This window comes from Zosterops lateralis (assembly GCF_965231275.1).
Source record: "Zosterops lateralis genome assembly, chromosome: 9".
Classification (NCBI taxonomy): Eukaryota; Metazoa; Chordata; class Aves; order Passeriformes; family Zosteropidae; genus Zosterops; species Zosterops lateralis.
The window spans coordinates 5,799,623-5,820,231 of NC_139769.1; the positions used below are offsets into that span (position 1 = coordinate 5,799,623).

Below are 20,609 nucleotides of genomic sequence, written 5' to 3' on the forward strand. Positions count from 1 at the left end.
AACTGTATTCTGTTTTTTACTTTTAATTCTGTTACTTTGAAGTCTTAAGAGACTCAAAATGAATAAATAGCCCAGTATGTGAGAGGAAAATAACCTTGTTATTTGAGGAATCAAAGATTTTGAAATTGCTCAAGAGATGGAAATCAAAGATATTTGGATCATGCAACGTTCAAAATACTGAGCACATCTTGTTACTTTTAAGTATCTTTAGAAATTAAAAATTAAAGAAGTACTGACTCAAATTCGTATGAAGTTAAAATAACTTAAATCTTTTTTTTCATCTTCCATAAATCTTTTATTAGTGGTTCAAAATGAAGCTTCATTTTGAACGTTTATCTCATAGCTGGCATCCTCCAAGGAAACCAGATGGCAAAACTCATAAATCCCTTCCCTTCCGCTCTCTGACAGTCCCAATCAAGAAGATTATGAGGCCAGAAGATCAGGTTTATGTCCTGTTGTTATAAAAACATTTTCTTTATGCATCCAATGTGGTTTCAATTTTCTCCAAGTCCATAGTGGCAAATAGCAGTTTAATGAGATATTATACACAGACAGCTACTGGAAGAACATACACCACATTCTCTACTTCAATGGGAGGCACTGGTGTATTGTGTCATACAAGAGCAGACGAAATCAGAAGCACTTTGGGGTTTTGATGCACAGTACCAGACAGCTACAGAGTTCAAATTTCAAGCACTCGCACACAAAAAGATGTCACTCCTAAACAGTAGACAAGGATTTTGTCTTTAGCAAGTTGAAGTATAACCACAGACAAAACTGACATGCAGGTAAATGTTTTAGGCTTCAGCTGCAAATGGAAGGTATCATCTGTCTACTGCTTTAATAACAACAGCATGGTTAAACAGTTTTGAAATTCTTTTGATCACTCACCTTAAAGAACCCTCACAAGATGAAAAGAAACCATTATCATTAATGTTCATGATTTCAAAACTGAAAGCTTGAGAGAACTGACAACTCAAATATGACAGTTAAGATTGTGTTGGTTGTTCCTAAGACTTCTAGGGAAATAAAATGTGCAATTAGAGCTCTTTGATTACCTGAAGGAAGTTCAACACTTCACAAATTAGTGCTCCAAACTGAAATACTACTGGAAAATTTTAGTTTGCTTCCCAAGAAATATTCCAACTTGTTTTGATGAAGAATCTGCAAAACAGTTATGGATGTTTATCTCAATTCATTTCAGTGTGTACCAATCCCAGTGAAAACAGCTGTTAAAATCTAAACTTCCCTACAAAAATTCATTCTTTATTAACTTCACCTTTTGTTAGAAAATTCTCCCATCAAAACAATTTCAAGATTCACAAGAACTTTCTGAGGAAAGAAAGGTGGGGGGAAATGATAGATTAAGAAAAATACAACACAAATGCCAGATTTTATTGAGGTACTGCATTCACATTGGTTTGTGCACTGAACAGTCACATTTGGCTAAAGACAACCATGTTCATGACATGAAGACACCACACTGAGATGGCACACAGGGAAAGCTTAAAATAAAGCTTGGTAAACATGGTGTGCCAAATTCATTTCTGCTTGACAACTGTGTTATCTCACTGGAATTGCACAGGATAGAGACAACTTGCATGAAAATGACTGACAGCAGTAGCTGACGTGCAAATCAAAACACACAACTTCTCAGTACAGCAACCACACACAAACACATCCTGGCACAGCTTCAGATTGGCCTCTGGTTATCGACAGTGCTTGTAAGAGCCAGGAAACACCTCTGGAAGAGTGAGTCAGGTTCTCGTGGCTTACAGTCACAGTCCATCCTTGTGGCTTAGGAAATCTCTTGAAGCCACTTGGCTCTGCCAACAGCTTGTTTTGGTGGGGCCTTTGTGGAGGATGCAGCTCTGTATCTGCAAAATACCAATGACAGTTACGAGTTGGACTGAACAGGGGAAGATTTTTTTTCCTACAAAAAAATCCAGAAGAAACCACACAGGTCAATCTATTTCACAGGCATTACTTCTTTTCAAGTATCTCATTATATTCTGAGCCTCTAGCATGTGAAGAACTGCACCCCTAAAGGGTATCACTGCAGCTATGACACACCAAGTGCCTCCTCTGGGGGTGTTTGTGGATGGATAACTCTGCTGCTGCTCCTCTACTGGGCAAGTGAGGATTTCCCCTTGTATGTGATAAAGGCCCACACCCAGTGGTGCTGAAACAAAACAAAAAAGGTTTTGTAGATAAAGACATTCATCTAACATTTCTATGCAGTGCCCTTTGGAAAAAAACTCCACTAATATCTACATCAAACCATGCATTTAATCTCTTTTTAATGATAGACATACTCGCAACGTGCTTTTAACCCTGAAAGACACCAGAATATATTCCAAACTACACTTGAGGAATTTCTATACAAATAAATTGCTCTACTGCTCATTAAAGCAGGATTGATTCTGAGGTAAAACACAACAGCTGTTGGTACAGATGGGTTTAGAAGCAAATGCTTGTCTGGATATCCAAAAAAAAATGGGCATGCACTGAAATCTGGCTGGACAATTTCAGCTAACTCAGCTACTGACAAGTTCTGAAGCATGAAATCTCTTGGACTCAAGGCAGATGGCAACTAGCAGCAAGAGCATCCTAACCAGCAAAGAACATCACTTCAATACTGGTTCACTGAGAGGAATGACAATCATTTGAATTATCAGTGATAGATTTTGTAGATTCTAGATTATTTTCTGCCACAGACTCTGAGGATGGTTACACATTCCTGCTGAACTAAAATGAAAACCTGAGACATACATGTGAACTTAGATTTGTACCCTTCCCCAGCACTGCCCTCTGGCTGACAGCAGCGTGCCCTGGCAGCTGAGGAGGCAAACCCCACGCTGGGGTGTGTCCAACACCAATAAACAACCAGCTGCTCAGAGGAAAGGATTATCCTGCTGTATTGAACCTTGGTGCAGCCTCACTGTCAAAGCAGAGTGTGGTTCTGGGTTCCACAATTCAAGAAGGATGTTAAGGTACTCAAAAGCATCCAAAAGAGACCAACAAAGCTGGAAAAAGAGCTGGAAGGACAGGTGGAAGGGGTGTCCCATGAGCAGCCTCTAAGGACTTTGGGTTTGTCTAGTTCAGGGACAAGGAGGCTGAGGGGTGACCTCACTGCTCTGTCCAGCTTCCTGAGGAGGGGAATGTGGACAGAATGGTGGCCCTGGCACAGGTATCCCAGAGAAGCAGTGGATGCCTCATTCCTGCAAGTGTTCAAGGCCAGGTGGGATGGAGCTCTGAGCAACCTGGTCTTCTGGAAGGTGTCTCTGCCAGATGATGCTGAAGGTCCCTTCCAACCCAAACCATGCTGTGATTCTCTGATCTCTTATCTCCAGGGAAAGGATTCATGGGGATGGTTCAAAGCTGCACCAAGGGAGGTTTAGACCGGACATTAGAAAGCATTTCTTTACTATTGAGTCAGCTTCTTTAGCTGTACTTGAGGATTTGGTTTCTCCTTTTTAACTACAGTACTTTGATTTTTATGGTATTCCACATTTTTTGTTTTATTTCAGAACATTTCTCGAGGGCAGTGAGATAATTCTGAAAGGAAGATTTAGCCCCAGAGTGTTGCAACCCCTCTCAGGGTGGTGTCAATCAAAAATTTTATTCATGTGCCCTTTACACCTTCAGCCAAGCTCTTACTACTTATCTGGGATAATGTATCAGACACTTCCCAAGATATCCTCTTTCCCTCCAAAAATGCACTTGAGAATGAGTCACTGAAAATTTCTCTTTGACTGCATTTTCACAACCATCTGTAATCACAGCCACTTGTTCACACTTACCTGATAGGCAAAATTACCTTGACAAAGAGAAAAATTAGATTGGTTTGTCATGATCTGTCTTCACAAAATCTGTGTCAGATTTTTCTTGTGTATAGCTCAACTATTTAATAATTTAATGTATTATCACTCTAAGTTAGAAGCAATGCCTTCATCTGCCTAGTTCTCTCTCCTTTCCCTTTGTAAAGCTCAGATCTGTGTTTGCCCTTTTGCTGGAAAAGAGCAGGCAAACAAGCTTGAATTGTATGCTGAACTACACCAGGCACAAGGGGTCCTGTTCCTAATTAAAACTCAGTGAACTTGGCAAAAGAAATATGCCTGCTAAAGGAAATCTAATTGGCACCTGTAGCTTTCTCCCACCAGGAGAAATTTGTAGCCACTGATGGACTCTCTGGCTTAATGCTGCACTGTGAAGTGGCTCCCCATGACAGGCGTGGGTATGAAATCTGCAGCAAGCACATGGGCAAAGCAGAGGATAAAAAACAGTGAGAGACCTGGAATTTCTACTAACACTTAGCCATATTATTGTGTGGAAGTTCAGAAAAGATCCTCACCTCCTTTTCCACTCTGAATTAGGAGGCAAAAAAGGCTCACAGGACAGAGTTTTCCTGGATTTAGCTCCAATTGAGTCTTCACTACAATGCCAACTTCATTTTGGCAACAAAAAAAAATTGGGTAATTCATCCACAAAAAAAGCTTCCAGGTTTTTTGGTCTTTATATAAAGTAGGCATTCAAACCCTACCCAAGTCCTTTGCAGCTGCCTCTCTCCCTGTAAGCAACAGTGGGTTAAGCAAGCACCCTGTAAACATCAGCCTCTCTACCAGGACAGAAAAGCAGACAAACAGAAGCATGAGGAAACAAGAGGCTCATGGCCTTCAGAAAGCAATGCCACATTCACAGAGCTCAGCTCATCCCAGTGCTTTGTGCCTGCCTGGGATATTTTTGTATTTTCTCACTACAGACGGCTTTCTGACTGCAGGATCCATTTTAGTCTTTCCATGGCATTTTTCTCCCACAAGCCATTTCATTTGCAACAGCAGAAGAAAAAAAAATGTGTGGAGGTGGTTAGGAGTTTTGAAATGAGTTTTATTACACTTCAGTATTTTTATAAAGACAAGGAGCCAAAATCAACTTGTTAGGCTGATAAAGAGTTCTGAGAAAGATGCATTTGCACTTGGGATGCACAATGTGGCTTTTCTTAAGGATACAACAGAAAATACATGAAACAGGGAACTCTGGACTCATTTACTTTCCTGCTCATCTGAAAACAACTGCTGAGCAAACAGGACCACTTATTTTTCTTGTGACAGACATTGCTGATCTGCAGCTATTCTCACATTCTGTGGCTGTTGAGCCATGAGCTTTCACCCCCTGCAGAAAGTAAAATGCATGTTTCATGCCATCTGAAGTCCTTTGCATTATTCATAGAGTCCTCTTAACTCTGAAGTACCACTCATATGTACCAGGGTACATTTTAAACACTGCTCTGCATGGTCTGTGCCATGGGCAGTTTGACCTTTACACATGATTTCAGCATAAAAATCAACTTTCTTTCAAGATAACCCTCTCCAGTTCTGTAGTAGAATTTACCTGGCACTCATTCCTGCATCCCCAGGAAGCAATGGAAGATTAAACTGCCCACCAGAAACTTCACTGCTTTCACCCTTTGTTACACAGGGGCCTTTCTGGCAATTCTTCACTAAAGAAATTCTTTTGGTAAGTTACAGTGTCTGTCTCCTTAGTAAGCTCTGGTGCACCCAGGACAGCTGAGGGAAAGGACAGTAACAGCATAAGGGGAATTTAATCTTGTCTGGCACATAACCATGATGGAGTATCCGTGTGCCAGTAAATCTAGAAGAGATTTGTCTGGGGAAGGACTCTGTCCAAGTCTCTGCAGATACATCCCTGTGCAAGGACAGCATCAGGGCAGTGCATAAATAAATCAGTCAGAGACAGTTTGCTAGTGCTTTTCAGAAAGCTAAAAACCCACATAAAGAATCATTTTATAAAATCCATGTAAAACAGAGTAGAGAGTACACAAATACAACAGAATAAGATGAAAATAAATGTTCTCATGGTACCTCTTTTCTTCATAATGTTGGTAGAATCCATTCAGTGCCTCTGTCTTTAACATATCGAACTCCCTCTGGCCTCACTGTCTGTAAAACAAAGGCATTTTTTAGAAGAATTAATAGCATTGTTCTTCCGTCAGCTGCAAGTAGTAATACATAGATATGCCCACTGCACTAGAGAAACCACAGTTCCTGGAATCTTCTACAATTTTTAGAGGATGAGACAGATCAAATCCATTCCACTTTGCATTCCTGGGCCTCGGGGAGGCTGCAGTTATTAACTTACTTGTGCTAAAAAGGAATAAACATCAAAGTGAAAAGCAGCTTTATGGTAGCAGCACTGTGGTATAAGATGGGCTTGTAGCAGGAAATTAGAAAGTCTCCTGAAATAAATTACATTAAATTTTCCCATATTCAAGAAAAAAGACCAGAAATTTTAAATATTCATCCCTCTCCAAACACAATCAATCACTGTTGCTTTCAGTGCATCTCCATCCAGTGACCCCAAAGCTCTGTGTGTGTGTGGGGAGGATCTCAGTATTTCTTTGCAAGTGTTACCCATGTTTTATAGAAAGATTAAAGTGATGACAGGAGCACATACAACTATTTCTAGTTAAGCATTTTAGCAATTTCCCACAAAATCTTTAGTTCTGGCATCTCCCATCTTTTAAGTGTTTGGTTTTAAAGCTTAGTAGCATTTGAATATTGTTTTTCAGAGCACAACTCCATAGGTAAATATAAGTAATAGTTAAAATTCCACCAGCTAACTGATACAGACACCTGCTTGGAGCAGAAGGGCAGGAATCTTTTGATTCAGTGCAGGTAACTCGAGTTTGCCCAGCTGATCAGAGCAACTAAAGCAATGGCAGCCTGCAGGTGGATCACTGCAGGAAGGGAGGAGAGAGGCACTCTGCCAGTTTCCACTGATCCCTGCTGACAGCTGAGAAAACAAAGCTCTAGAAGAAAAGACTTTCCCAAACACACTTCCAACTTATTTTCTTTCTTACCTGATATTCGCTCATTCATTCCCTTCCCAATTTCCTCAGTTTCCACTCCTTATTTTCTGCTACTATGCTTCCCATGATAGTCCCCAGACCCACAAATAAGTAGTCAGATTGGGAGTCTCTCCTCCCTTTTCTCTGCACTAAATCTCAACCCTGTCCATGATTCCCCCTCTGCCAGGCTCCCTCTCCATCTGTCTCCCCAGGCACCAGGCTCCTGCTCCCCAGCCCACCCACAGCCTCTGCTCCCCTTCTGGCCCCCAGGACATTCTCCACCCCCTGTGGCATCTCTGCCTCCCTGCTCTGCTGCTCTCAGTTCCATCAGTCCCATCCCTCTTCCAAAAGCTCCCAGCAGCATTCAGCTCCTTGCAGTCTTCTCCTTCATCTGCCAGCTCCAAAGCCTCTCCCTGCTTTATCCTGTCATCTAATTCTCCTTATGGAGCTCATCAATCTTCCTCCCAGATCTCCCTGTACCTTCCATTACCCTTTAGTTCAACACTGTCTTTGACATCATTTTCCACTTTCCCAAGTGTGAGACAACACAAAGAGACAGAAAAGATAAACTTAACTGGGCAGGGTACTTCTCTCCAAGCCAGTGTGTGGAGAAGGGATTGACAAACAGGTTCCCTATATCCAAAAAGGGATGAAAAGTTGAGAATGCTAATATTTTAATTCAATAAGAAACTGAAGCAAAGCAGATTGGGAAAGGGGAAATACTTGTTATTGAGGTGTTTTGAAAGCTTCATTTTATTTTTTTTCTTGTTTGAATTGAAAAAACTGCAGTTTGGTTTCAAAAATACTAAAATGAGATTTGACAGTTTAGCATTTGAAAAACTCTGTACAACAGCATTCAAGCTAAAATTTAGTTGAAAACAACTGAGTTATTTCAGCTGGGATAAAAACAAACCCAAAAAGAAGAAAAAAGAATTCTTATCAGTTACAGGGGAAGGTACTTTATTTTTGAAGCCTACAGCAGCTAAGGGTATATTTGTAGAAAACTGACTCTTAATGAGCTGCGAAAATCTCACTGCTACAAGTCTGGGAAATTTAAAAGCTAAGGAATCCAATAAAGACATGCCATAATTTAATCTTTTCTAGTGATGTACCCTTCCGCTAAATTTGAATTCCCAGCTTCAAAATGGAAATTTTCTTCATTTCCTAAATAAATAAAAAAAAAAAAAAAAAAAAAAAAAAAAAAAAAAAAAAAAAAAAAAAAAAAAAGTATTCTGTTTTTTTAAACAGTGGAGCCCACTTGGTTGATTTTTCTCCATGCAGAAATCTGAGGTAGATGACTGGCAAAGATAAAAGTAGCCTAACTGGGGACAATTTAAAGCCAGCAACAACAACACTATACAGATGAAATTACTCCTAAACCTAGAAGGCAAAATTATGAATGTACACTCCAAAAGCCAAGCAGTGCTTCTGAATTCAGACAGCAGATATCTGCTTTCACAACCAATAGTCAGATAATTGCACTGAGCTAAGAAGGACAATGTGTGAGACTTTCATGCTTTTTCATCAAAATACCTGAATATTTCATGTATTTGAATCACTCTCCATGAGGAATCTTTAATTAAGGAGAGAAATAGGGACAGGAAAGTCATCTGGCTATTTTTCAAGCTGTGTTTTTCCTTATTATGAAACGAAACCATGAACTTTTGCATACTGTGATGTCACTGCTTTGCAAGAAGAAGGAGTTAATAACTTCTATTAAAGCACATTTTCTCCAGCACTTATGATTAACTTACAAGGCCACAATTCTTTCACACTCCAACCCAAAGGTCCCTGCTGTCTGACTCTGAAGGCACTACAGAGGTCTTTCTGTGCTAAGTTTTAAGGAAAAAGTATTAGTTACCATCATAAAATGTAATTTGCTATTCATACTTTGCAGTGATATGGAACACTTCATCTCAAAGGTCTTTCCAGACCTGGCAGAAATACTGGGGCAACTCAGAAAATGTGTTTAAAAGCTGTTTGGGTCACCACCTTTTATCCCTCTGATGGCAAAGCCCATTCTCAGGGGCCAGCAAAGACGATCACTCCTCTCCCATCAGTTGCCTGGTCAAAGCAAGTGCATGTACACCTTTCCCAGAGCCAAGATGTGCCTCTGGATTTCCCCTTTTCTGCCTGATTACCACTCCTATCCTGACAATTATGCAATATTTACTCAGTCCTCCTTATCTCTGGCACTGTGGGAATGTTCCAGCATCTTTCACTCAGCCTAAACAAAACATTTAAATCCTGTGGCTTCCTAGTTCCCCATATTTTGAAGGGGATAAACCTTTTGCACAAAGAGAATTTTTTTGTTAGAAGAAGAACAAAGCACATGACCAAATTCCCTTTCACTTGAATAAATATATCATGTTTGCATATTCAGGGCTTGGATTTCTTTGAGGCCTTTTTTTATCACTGTTACAGGTCTCCAGCCATCAAATGGGAGAAACAAAAACATTTACAATGAGTTCAATGAAAAATACTTTCTCTTGGAAAGAGCTTAACGAACAACTGAAATGCAGGATCTTCATTTGTATGTTTGCCTGCACACACTGTCTTGCATATTATGGATCAACTCTGCACTCTACAAATAGAAATGTCTAACTCCAGTAACATTTAAGTAGTTCTTCCTTGTCTATACCAGTGGCTGAGCTCATTTTTCCTGAAATTCAATGCTCAGATTAAAATGTAATTTTTTCTAGGGCTAAAACACCCTTAGCTAACTCGAGAACCCAAACTGTAATACTCAGCGCTGATACTATGGAAGATCTGTGCTGATGCTATGGAAGACCATTTGTTTAAGGCTAAACAGAGGCAATTTCCAGTTGATATGCCTTTTGTAGAATCAGAAACTTTAATAAAGGGTTTCATATTCTGTTTATTGTTAGATTTATCATCCGTCTTGACATCATTTTTGTAAAAATTCAACCACTTCACTTCTGTATTTAGGAGATCCTGTATGAGCCTGCAGAACAATGACCAACTTTTGCTATTATGAGAGGTAGGAAAGGCATAAAATAACCAATTGTATGTTTAATGAGATATGAAACTCCAACTGAGCTGATGTATTATGGGTGAAATTGAAGATAATAAAAATACTGCTTTCAAAAATGAGTGCTGAGTGCCCCAGGGATGCAGATGTTGCACAACAACTAAAGTGTGACACAGCCTTCATCTAAAGGCAAAATTATGCCAGTTCAGAAAAAGCTGTGTTGAACTGAGTTCATACTTAAAACTCACGGTCCTCCAGCCTGCAGTTTTCTGAAGCGTCTAAAAATTTAATTTTTAAATTTGTTTTTATTGCTTATGTATGATTACCCTGCACTCTCAGAAGAACTGAAAGATGAGGAGAGAGGCTGCCTTTATTTTCCCCAGGGCTGCAAGCAGCTAACCAGCCATCTTGTCAGACACTCAGCCCTTGCATGACTTCCATGCAAAAGAAAGCCAAGGATGACGGAGGCAAGCATTCAGGCTTGTCAGTGAAATCCTGAAACATTTCCAAAGATCTCTCAACCTTGGCAAAGCAACTGGCTTTCAATTTCCAGCAACCCATCTCACCGTCAACCAAAGCTATGTGAATTTGGGTGTGAAATAATTGTCATTTGAAGGAGCCAAAGAAGCAGAAAAATAAAAGCAAAAAACACTAGATGAGAGCAGTCAAAACCATGTTTAAATACAAAGGGATTTGTCCAAGCAAAGCTCCAAACCACACAGGAGATGGCTGGGAAAAAGCAAAGATCCCTCAGCTTCCCAGACTCATGAGGTTTGGAATTGTGACTTGGAATGCTACAGGAATGCTGGGTCATCAGTAGAATGCTGTTCACCTCATGACAGGAAGAGAGGAACAACCTTTGCTACCCAAGCAGGATGTGGGTTTGCAGCAGGGTTTGAGTCTGTATGGGAAGATGGAATTTTTTGGCAGCAGTGATGCAGTAGCCCCTGCCTCCTTCCCAGCTCCCCACATGCCAAACGTGTCTGGCACAAAAATAAAAGGCATGAGAAATCCAGCACTGCTGTCCTGGCAATGGATTAAGAGCTGGTGCCATCACAGGAAAACCTGAGGGAAGAAGTTAAACAGCAACATGTTCAAAAACATAATGCCAGTTTATAATTAAAACAAAGCCATCTTGTAGAAGAGCACGAGAGCATTTTGTTCATCCCACCCAAGAGTTTATTTAGGTTGTTCTAGCTAGCAGGTCTTAATTCCACTCTCTCTCCAGGTCAAATGTGAGGTTTTCAATTTGTAGATTGGTAGCAGTTTGCTGAATGTGTGACTTCAGCAGCTCATACAGGTACAAAGGGGGGGCCTTGCAGTTCTACAGGTCTATGAACCACCTTTAAACCAAGGCCTGCATTCTCTGGACAACAAAGTTAGACATAGGAAGCTTGATATGAAGTGGACTGTGTTAACTAAACACTCAGGAGGGGGCTTAGTGCTCTATAATAGGCTGTAATTACAGTAACTCATTGGTCATTTACTGCCATGCAGGTATAGAAGCATTTTAAAATAACAAGAGAAAGTTTGAGCTGAGGGGACTTGTTTCTAAGAATTATTCCCCTTTTTCAAGTTACTGAGCTTCCAATGCCTAAATAAGTACAACATTCCTTTTATTTCCTATGACTTTACTGGTTGAACTGCTGAAGCAGTTCATTTAAATATTTAGGAACTCCCAAGACAAAGGGTGAAACTTGTCATGCCCTATCTTGCCAAGGAGACTTGCAGTCAGATTTCACAAATGTAGTGAACTGGAGCAGCAGCAGCAGCAATTTTCCTGTGTGAGTGGGTTAGTGCTGACTACATGCACTGGTCCCTGCAGGCATCTGCCAGCACAGTCTGAGCACAAAGGCATGGGCTATTGCTACTGAAACAAAGAGTTCTAGACTTTAAAGTCTGGATCCTATGCCAGGAAGAAAGGAAAAAAATGAATGACCTCTCTCTGTTATAAGAAAATACACTTAAAATCTCTCCTGAGATTCTTATTCCTAGAATGAATCACTACTATATGTTTACGTCCTCTTGGCAGGAAATCCAGAGCAACTAAGTCAGTAAATCTCCTCCTGATAAAGGGGCTAATTTACCCTCACACAGTATTGCAAACTTTTGCATTCTTCCTACCACTAAATAAATATACTGAGCTCGTCCTAGATGTTCTGAGTTTGGTGCAGATTTCACAGAGCAGGCAAAACAGCAGGACAGCCTGATTACATCTTGACATTCCCATCAGAAAGAAAACACACGCTGTTGGGTTCCTCCACATCCATTTAAAGACAGAGTAAGGCTTTTCCTCTGCAGGTGTTAATGCACATCAATAACAACCAGTCTTACCTGCCATCTGTAAGCTCAAACCAGTATCCAGTTTGCTGCGTGGCTTGGTGCTGATAAACAAATAACAGAGAACACACACAGTGATGATGAAAGCAAAGAGGACCACTGCTGCTATTGACAGGCCCACGAGTGCTCCAACACTGTAAGAGAAAACCAGAAAAATTAAATGTACAAACAGCCTGGGGTGCCCATTAAAACAACAGTCAAGATGATGTCTGGATTTTATTGTACTCAGGCATGAGAGTAACTGCATTTTACTGTAAACAGAAGTTTAGAGCTCAACACTTCAATTGCATAAACTGCAGTTATTTCACTGCCCTCAGAAGGGTCAATGCCATTACACAGCAGTTGAACATCTGGCCCTCAGTGACATTTCATGCATATTACTCCTGAGTCTGACTTAAAGTGTATTTATGAAGATCAGAAGTAACTTAATGCAGTAACTGATACCACCGAGATCAAAAAGTTCTTCAGTGCACACACAGAGAGGGATTCTAGGGCTCCAGGCAGCTCAAACAACATGACTATTAAAGCTGTATTTTCAGTCTGAAATGCCATTTTTATAGTATAAAAAACCATGCAATCCATGTTATTCAATTCTGTTAGCAGCTCTGCAGAGCAGGGTGGAGTACTGAGATCACTGTTGTGCCTTTGCATTAATGAAATACATCTCCAGTCAAGACCGGAGAAATTCTCCCATGACCTTTGCCACAGTAAAAGGAAAACTAAAGCTGAATTAGTTTACTCACAATATCAAAGGCATCAAAGAAGCAGGAATAAATGACTCTGGAAGCCAAACATACAGTACTTTACATAGATTTTATCAAGGTGCTATCCTGCAGGGTAAAAGCTACTTCATACATCTCCCATAGGCACACAGTGAGACAGTATATACATATACAGAAATCTCTCCTGATTTCCAACCCTTATTTTCAATTATTTTCCTAACATAAAATTCTCATAATGAAATACAGGACCCAATATAATACAGTCTAGCTATCATTTCCTACACTCTCCTGGGCCATTTCCATGTTCCATCCTCTATTCTACAGTCCATGACAAAGATCCTGACTTCTGGTGAAATTAAACAGCAGCCTTTGGGTCACAGATGAGGAGTCTGAGGACTGAGAATCCTTCTATTACTGCTCTGGTATATTTACAATTTTGACAGACGTCAAAAGGACAGAAGAGAGATGAATGTCTTGCATTCCATAAGCTCCATCCTCTAGTCACAGAAATGCCTTTATATATCATTGCTATCAGGGAGAAGTCGACTCTACTACAGCCTTGCAGGAAGAGAAAAAGAATTGTGCCTTGGGATGTTTTTATGAATTTTACATTCTAGATACTGCGAAGCCTCTCTACAAGCTCCCACAGCACCAGCACACAGATATGTCCACAGGAGAAACTCTTAAAATCAGCAGGATGAGAACAGCAGATAATCACTGTGACTTTCAGATGTGGTTTTTGTTAGTTACTGGTCAGATTCAGTAATGAAGTTTGAGCAACATTTAGCCCCATGCACAGCTAAAATAATTTGTTATCAGCAAAATGGTTCTGGGAAGAACTGCTTTACCCTTCTGAAGATTTTTCATGGTATTTATCATCTGCATTAAATAGGATATCCTTATGTGTTTGTGCATATATGCACATATTAAGCAAATTTTTCCTTATTGCTTTTTGGCTCAAAAAAAACCTTGCAGGCAAGCAGTATTCTGCTTATTATGGAATCTGAATATGACCTGCACTCAGAGATCTCACCTGGGCTCTGGCCTTATTTTTGCATTTTCACTTGGAACACCTTGACCCAAATAGACAAATAGAAGAAATACACATTACAGAAGGCTGAATAGCCATAGAACTATGTAATGCAAACAGGGCTCTTCAGAAACAGTTATTGGTGCTTTTTTTGTCATGATAGTACAGCCTTATTGTAAGATTCTTTTTTAATTCCAGTCCACACTGCAGGACTAAGGAGGTGGCTCACCATTATCCAAACACTGAGCAGAGTCAGTTGCCCTAAAGCCAAATAGATCAAGTACATATTAATGATTATATATTTTCCTATTCAGACATCTGTTACTTCTTGGTTGTAGTTGTAGAAGGTGACCTGAACAATACAGTTGTGTATTGCACAGCACAATCCATCTTCAGTATCACTACACAACTTGTGTAAGATGCTTTGGGAATTACAAAAGGCAAAGGTAAGAAAAACCTGAGGAACCCTCCAGGTCAAAGACTCATCATAGGTTATGTGCTACAAAAAATGTTTCTCATGTTCCAGCAGCAACACGAGAAGATCTCACCAGCATCACAAAACCAACCAGATACTCTGATTCCACTTCCTGAATGAATCAGGAATCAGGACAATTTGTACTTACTCTTTTTAAACACACAATGTTTTGATACCAGATTGTTCTCAAACTGCTGAAGACGTCAACCCACAGAGAAAGTATAATTAAGAATTAGTTTGGTTAAAGTTTAGGGATGGAGGGTTGTTTCTTAATTTATCTAATTCAGAGAAGTTGAATATGTCTTCCACAGCACTGAATACTGACGTTTCTTAAACAGAACACAATCTTTTCTTTCTTTTTCTACTAGTTGAAGCTGTAATCAGAAACAACACACCAAATAACTATGATCACTGACCACTTTAACAATTACACTCCTCTGAAAATAAAGACAACCTTACAGCATGTCATCTAGATTCTACAACAATCACCATGGTGCTGCATACCTGCTTTAAAAGGCTCTTGCTAAAAGCATTTTGCCACCTTCCATTTTTTACCTTAAACACTGTCTGAAGGCCACCCAGCAGTCACATGGTGACAGTCTACAGGCCTCAGGGTGTGTCATTGAGATCCATCTTCTGACAGCAGAGACAACAAACTAGCAAACTAGTAAGTCCCTCTTGGCCACAGCTGTGGCCTCATTAGTGAGCAAACCCCCTGCAGTAACAACCCACTCAGCCCCAAAGCAAGGATCTGGCACAAGGATGGCAGTGAAGGCCTCAGGTAACCCTGACATGAGCAATGTTAAGTTTGGTAGGAAATCCAAACAGAACTCTCCCAAGTTATTTTCCACATAAAGACAGAGCCATGCCCCACACTTCACTGCTGTTACACTGAGTGCCACATCCAGGCCTGCAGCACAGCCAAAGGCTTCACTCAGCAGAGAGGCTCCACTCTGCCAGCAGCCTCCCCACGTTGTGTCCAGAGAGATGCTGAGTTGGTCCATTGACGTGTCTGTCAGTGGATGCTCAGCATCACACACCTACAGCTATTTTTAGTTCACAATATTAGTCCATCCACACCATCAAAAGCCAGGGAAAATTTAAATACTGGCGAAGCAGAGGCAGTGTTGCCCACTGATGGACTAAAAGGAAGCTCATGAGTCACCCGGATCTGAGTAAATCAAATGTTCCCAATGCCATTGTTGCAGTGACGTGTCGTTCATAGTATTTGCAAAGCACACAGATAAATATTCTTGTAGAGACTGGAAGAATGGGCATAGAGAAACAAAAGACTTGCTATTTTGGAAAGCCAAAACAGATGCCTGGAGGTCAGTACAGCCAAGCAAAGCTTGCCCTCGAGTATTAGGCCACCATGGTTCTTTGGGTATTCATTAAGAAGGTATTTTGAGTAAAATCTATATGTGGCTTGACAGAATTTTAATCAAATATGTATTATTACATGCAATTTAAAAGATACAGCTTTGGAATGGATATCAGAATTCTATTTGATACTTTGAAAGAGGCCATTATAAAAATAAAACTTCACAGAAGAGTGACAAAAATAAACACAAAGTATTTTAGAACAAAGAGGAACAAAAAGGCTGACTGACCATAACGGCTGCGGTTCAGTACAAATATCACATTTTCAGCATTTCTCCCCTTCCACTCAGCTTGGGAGGTAAAGCAGATGTGATAACTGCATGTGCATGCACAGCACACTGCTCTGGAGGCTGAGCTGCTCAGTGTTTGGCTCACTGGTGTTCTACAGCATCTGTTTTGTGGATTCAAAAGCTAAATAACCTTCTCCCTTTTCCTAATGTTGCCTTCCCTGTTCCCAACAACTGTTAAGAGACAGCAAAATGTGTCCTTCCCTCTTTTTTGAGGAAATAAGTCTTTCAAGATCTATGATTTAAAAAAAAAAAAAACTATATTATTTTAAATACCAGAAAAAAAGTATAAGTCAGAAATTAATAATAACATTAATTATATACAGGAATCAATAATATTAGTAATTATATATAATAAATTCTGCAGAAAATGTGCAATCTGTCAGAGCTGCTCAATGGTCTATTATCTATGATAGTCCAGCAGCTCCCAGTACAGCAAGTATTAGGATGTTGTCAAATATTGCAGTTTTTGCAGAAGTGGGAGAGGAAAAGAGGATTCCATGTTGTTAAGGGATAGGTCAGCGTTTAGTTCTAAACATAGTAAAGGCAGTAGAGATTTGGCAAGAGAAAAGAAGAGCACAGGCCTGCAAGAAACTGTTGCTTCAGGTTGCCAAGGCTGCTTGTTTCTCCATGAACTGCTTCCGTCAGAGCTGGATGCCAACGGCTCTGGCAACATCCCTCCCACAGCAGGAAAAACACAAGTGAAATGTGCAACAGTTCCCTGAAATTCTACCTGGTGTGTCACCAAACTGAAGTAACCCCTGAGGTATCACCTCGTGGTGCAGTCAGTCACTGCTTTCAAATATCTGGGGGGAGTCAAGCAAATGAAGATTTAGGAGAAGAACCCCAATGTTCCAGAGTGCAGCCAAACATAAAACAGTTTCCCCACCAGAGCATCCTAGTCCTTCCCCTTACATCTCCAGACTCATCTTGGTTGGTTTGCCTAACTCTTGTTCAGTTTAAAATATTAAGGGTTTCAAGTCTTAAAAGAGCGACCTCAAAGGCTGAAAGAAGCATTTTAAGGGTTATTTTATCATATGGCTGTTACCAACCGATATCAGTAACAGTGTAGCGATCACCAAAACATTCTGAGAGGCCAGAAAATGTTATTTTTATGTTTTCCTTAAACTCCTAATTGAACTGTCATGTGAAAATGTAGTTTTCAAAATGATGTAATATTATAATGTTTCCAGTGTGTTAGAAACTAAAATTTATTCTGTTTGTTACTGAAAACACTTACAGGAAGTGGTTCAACTCTAACCACTCAGTAACTTTGCTTGGAGAGGTACATTGAATTTATTCACCTATTTTCTACAATGAATATAGAAATTTATGGCAGTGGAGCACAACCAAAACTCCACAAATGGTAGTTTCCAAGTCCTTTTAGCAGCTTGGGGTACTGTAGAAAGAAAAAACATCCTTAATTTTCAAAGTTTGGGCCCAAATTTCTGACTCAAGTGAAGGCTAAACAGTCACTTCCTAGGACCCTACAAAATCTTTTTCAAGGAAGAGCTTTCAGAGAGGTGTTTCATTAAAGCCTCTCTTGGGATTCAGTTCTTGGAGGTAGTTTTTGAAAAGATCAAGCTTTAAGAGTCTTCACTACAACATCCAGATGAGATCTGTGATGCAATACTAACTTATTCCTTCAGTTCTTCTGCCATCTTGAGAAGGTTTGCTGTGATTGAAACAGTCAAAGGCTGTTCAAAAATATAACATTAAAACAGTCTGAGTATTTGATAGCAGAAGTGTGATAAAAGACACTTGGGGATGTCTTCTCACCTCAGAGAAGCCAAGTAATTGTGTGTCAGTCACAGAGGTGGATGACTGGGAGATCCCCACAATCTTTGCACCAGACAAAGTAGATTTTAAATAATAATAATAATATGTTAAATATTAGACCAGATAAATTAAAATAGCAAATCCACAGTACTGGATAGCATTAACTGAGGAGCCCTGAGGGAATTCCCACGTGGAAGAGCAGAGCTGCTGGCCGAGGTGCTGAGGGGGGTCTGGCTGCACAGGGCTGAATCTGAGCCTGGCTGTGATACCAAAACTCACCCTCCTCAAACACAAGGGACAGGTCCTTTGATGGTAAAGCCTCCACCCTCAGCCATGCTCTACCCACAGAGAGCTGCTGGCACTTGCAGCTTCCTGACATAAAATCTTTAATGAAAGGATCAGCATCAGGATGAGGGGAAAACACTGCCTTTTTAACCTGCTGGAGGCTATGAAGTGTCGATATGCAGATGGATAAAAGAACCCAGCAGACAGAGTTAGATGCCTCAAAAAGCCTTTGGACAAAGGTCTGCACTGAAACTGGGGTTAAAATGACTGAACTTATATAGGATTAGGGAAAGGATTTTCTACAAATTTAAGGCTGCTTAAAAGCATAAGGAGCAAAGGGCAAGGCTTAAGTGGTCTCTTTTCAGTGTAAAGAGAAGTCACTGAGACTGATTTTTATTCATATCTTCATCTATGACCTGGTGAAGAAGGAAACCTGAGTTTCAGATGATCCTAAGCCCCTACAAGCAATCAAATGCTGAGGGCAAGGAATGCTACAGGACTTGCAGAAAACTAAGTGAACGGGCCAAAGTGATGTACAGGAGTTTCAGTGTACATAATGTAATCAAGCCTACATATCAATAAACTCAGAACAGGCAGTTCTGAACTTGAGGAAAGTTTTAGAGTCTTCAGTGACAGCTCACTGAAATCACAGAATCAATGTGAAGTGGCAGACAAACACATCAACAGCACATTGGCCACCAACAGAACGGATTTTGAGAGTGAGACTGGAGGCAACATTTGGCCACTCTGTAGAACCTTGGGCATGCAGCTCCAGATTATGCACCTCCAAGATCAGCCCTGTGAAGGGAAAAAACAGCATGGATGAGATGCAACCAAAACCATCAGCCTGTAGCATCTGCCTCAATGATAATCCAAAAGCTGTTCAGTTTGGAAAGGTGAAAGCTGAGAATAGATGCACCAAATGCTCACATTTTAAACACTGTGCATGAACTGAACCGGCAATCGCTGTTCACCAAATCTCACAGTCATAATACTAGAGGGCACTCAGGAAAAGTAGTAGGGAACAGTATAAAACAGTTAAAAGGATCTATCTTCAAACAGCAGGTAGTGACTGCTGCCACCAGGGCTGCAGAGAGCAGACAGTACAAGCAAGCCCAGAAGGGGACTTGGCAAAATCAAGGATAGTAACAAGTCCATCATAAACAAGTGGAAGCCCCATGCAGAGGTGTGCTGACATCCTGACACGGGCAGCGCTGTGGATCTGCGGAGCCCGCGGGGAATCGGGCACAGAAAGCGGCCGGGCTGGCTGAGCGCTGCTCTCCCTGCCGCTGCTGGAGACCCAGCCAGAGCCGGGCAGATCCCTGCACTATCCCGGGCTCATTATCTGCCCCTTCCAAGTGGAAAGTTACATAGTGATTTCTCTTACATGGAGAAGTAGCTCAAGTCACCGGGAACTTTATGTCACGCAGCATTTCACGCGCTCAGGCCCCGAGGCGGCCGCTCCCCTCACGCCCAAAGCGCGGGAGACGCGCCGGGTGCTCCGCCAGAGGCGCCCAGCCTTTCCCAGCGCCTCCTTACCAACACCACGAGTTATTTCCTTCAGAAACTACCCTGGCACGAGCAAGAACCTCTCCGGGCTGTAAGATGCAGCTCTACCGCTACTCTCGTCGGGATAAAGGCAGCCAGAAAGTGCCCGGCTTACAAGTACCTGACAAACACAACACCCGAGCCCAGCTCCCGCCCGGAGCCCCTGCCCCGGCAGGCACCGCCGCTCCCCTACCTGAGCCACCACATGTAGCTGTGCTCGTAGGGGAAGAAGCTGTGGGGGTCATCGCAGCAGTACTTGACGTCCTGGAAGCCGCAGCAGAACACGGCTCGGGCGTCGCCGCCCGCCCGCGGGCAGCTGAACCCGCTGACCAGCACCTTGTCGGCGTTGAGGTAACTGCTGCACTCGGCGCTCATGGCGCGGCCGCCCGTCCGCTCACTGCCCGCCCGGCGCCTGGGCTCGGCTGTGCCCGGGCGGGAGGCGAGGCGAGCAGAGAAGAGAGGAGAAGAGAGGCGAGGAGAGGAGAGGAGAGGAGAGGCTGTGGCGGGCGGAGCCGGGCGGGCAGGGGGCTGCGCTGGCGGCGGGACCGCCGCGCCCACTGTCCCCGGGGCCGGCACAGGGCGGGAGCCGCCCGCGCCCTCAGGGCGGGCAGTGGTGAGGGGACAGCGCCGTGAGGGACCCGCCCGCCCTGAGGGCTGCGATGGCAAAGCCTGGGGCACCGCTGTCCCTCAGGGCTGGGTCCCATCCCGAGGAGAGCTCTCAGGGGTCTGTCCTTACCCATAACCTGCGTGTGGCCAAACAGGGAGAGCATGTGGGGACGGATCGCCCTGCTGTAGGACTCAGGCCCCCTTGGCTGGATGGGCTCAGGCTCAAAACCAGGCTCAAAAACAGGCTCAAAAACAGGCTCGACACTTAGAAATGCACTGCACAAAGTGAGAGGGTGA

At 42.0% G+C, this 20,609-nt stretch overlaps 1 protein-coding gene across 1 annotated transcript; it reads right to left on the reverse strand.

The window, feature by feature from the left end:
• Nucleotides 1-353: 353 nt before the first annotated feature.
• SHISAL2A (shisa like 2A) lies at nucleotides 354-20,081 on the reverse strand (the record flags this gene model as incomplete). The annotated part of the gene is given in 4 exon segments (XM_083867159.1): nucleotides 354-1,806; nucleotides 1,808-1,877; nucleotides 12,195-12,334; nucleotides 19,900-20,081. Coding segments are annotated over 4 exon segments (420 nt in total). The 3' UTR covers nucleotides 354-1,778.
• Between the last annotated feature and the right edge of the window lie 528 nt (nucleotides 20,082-20,609).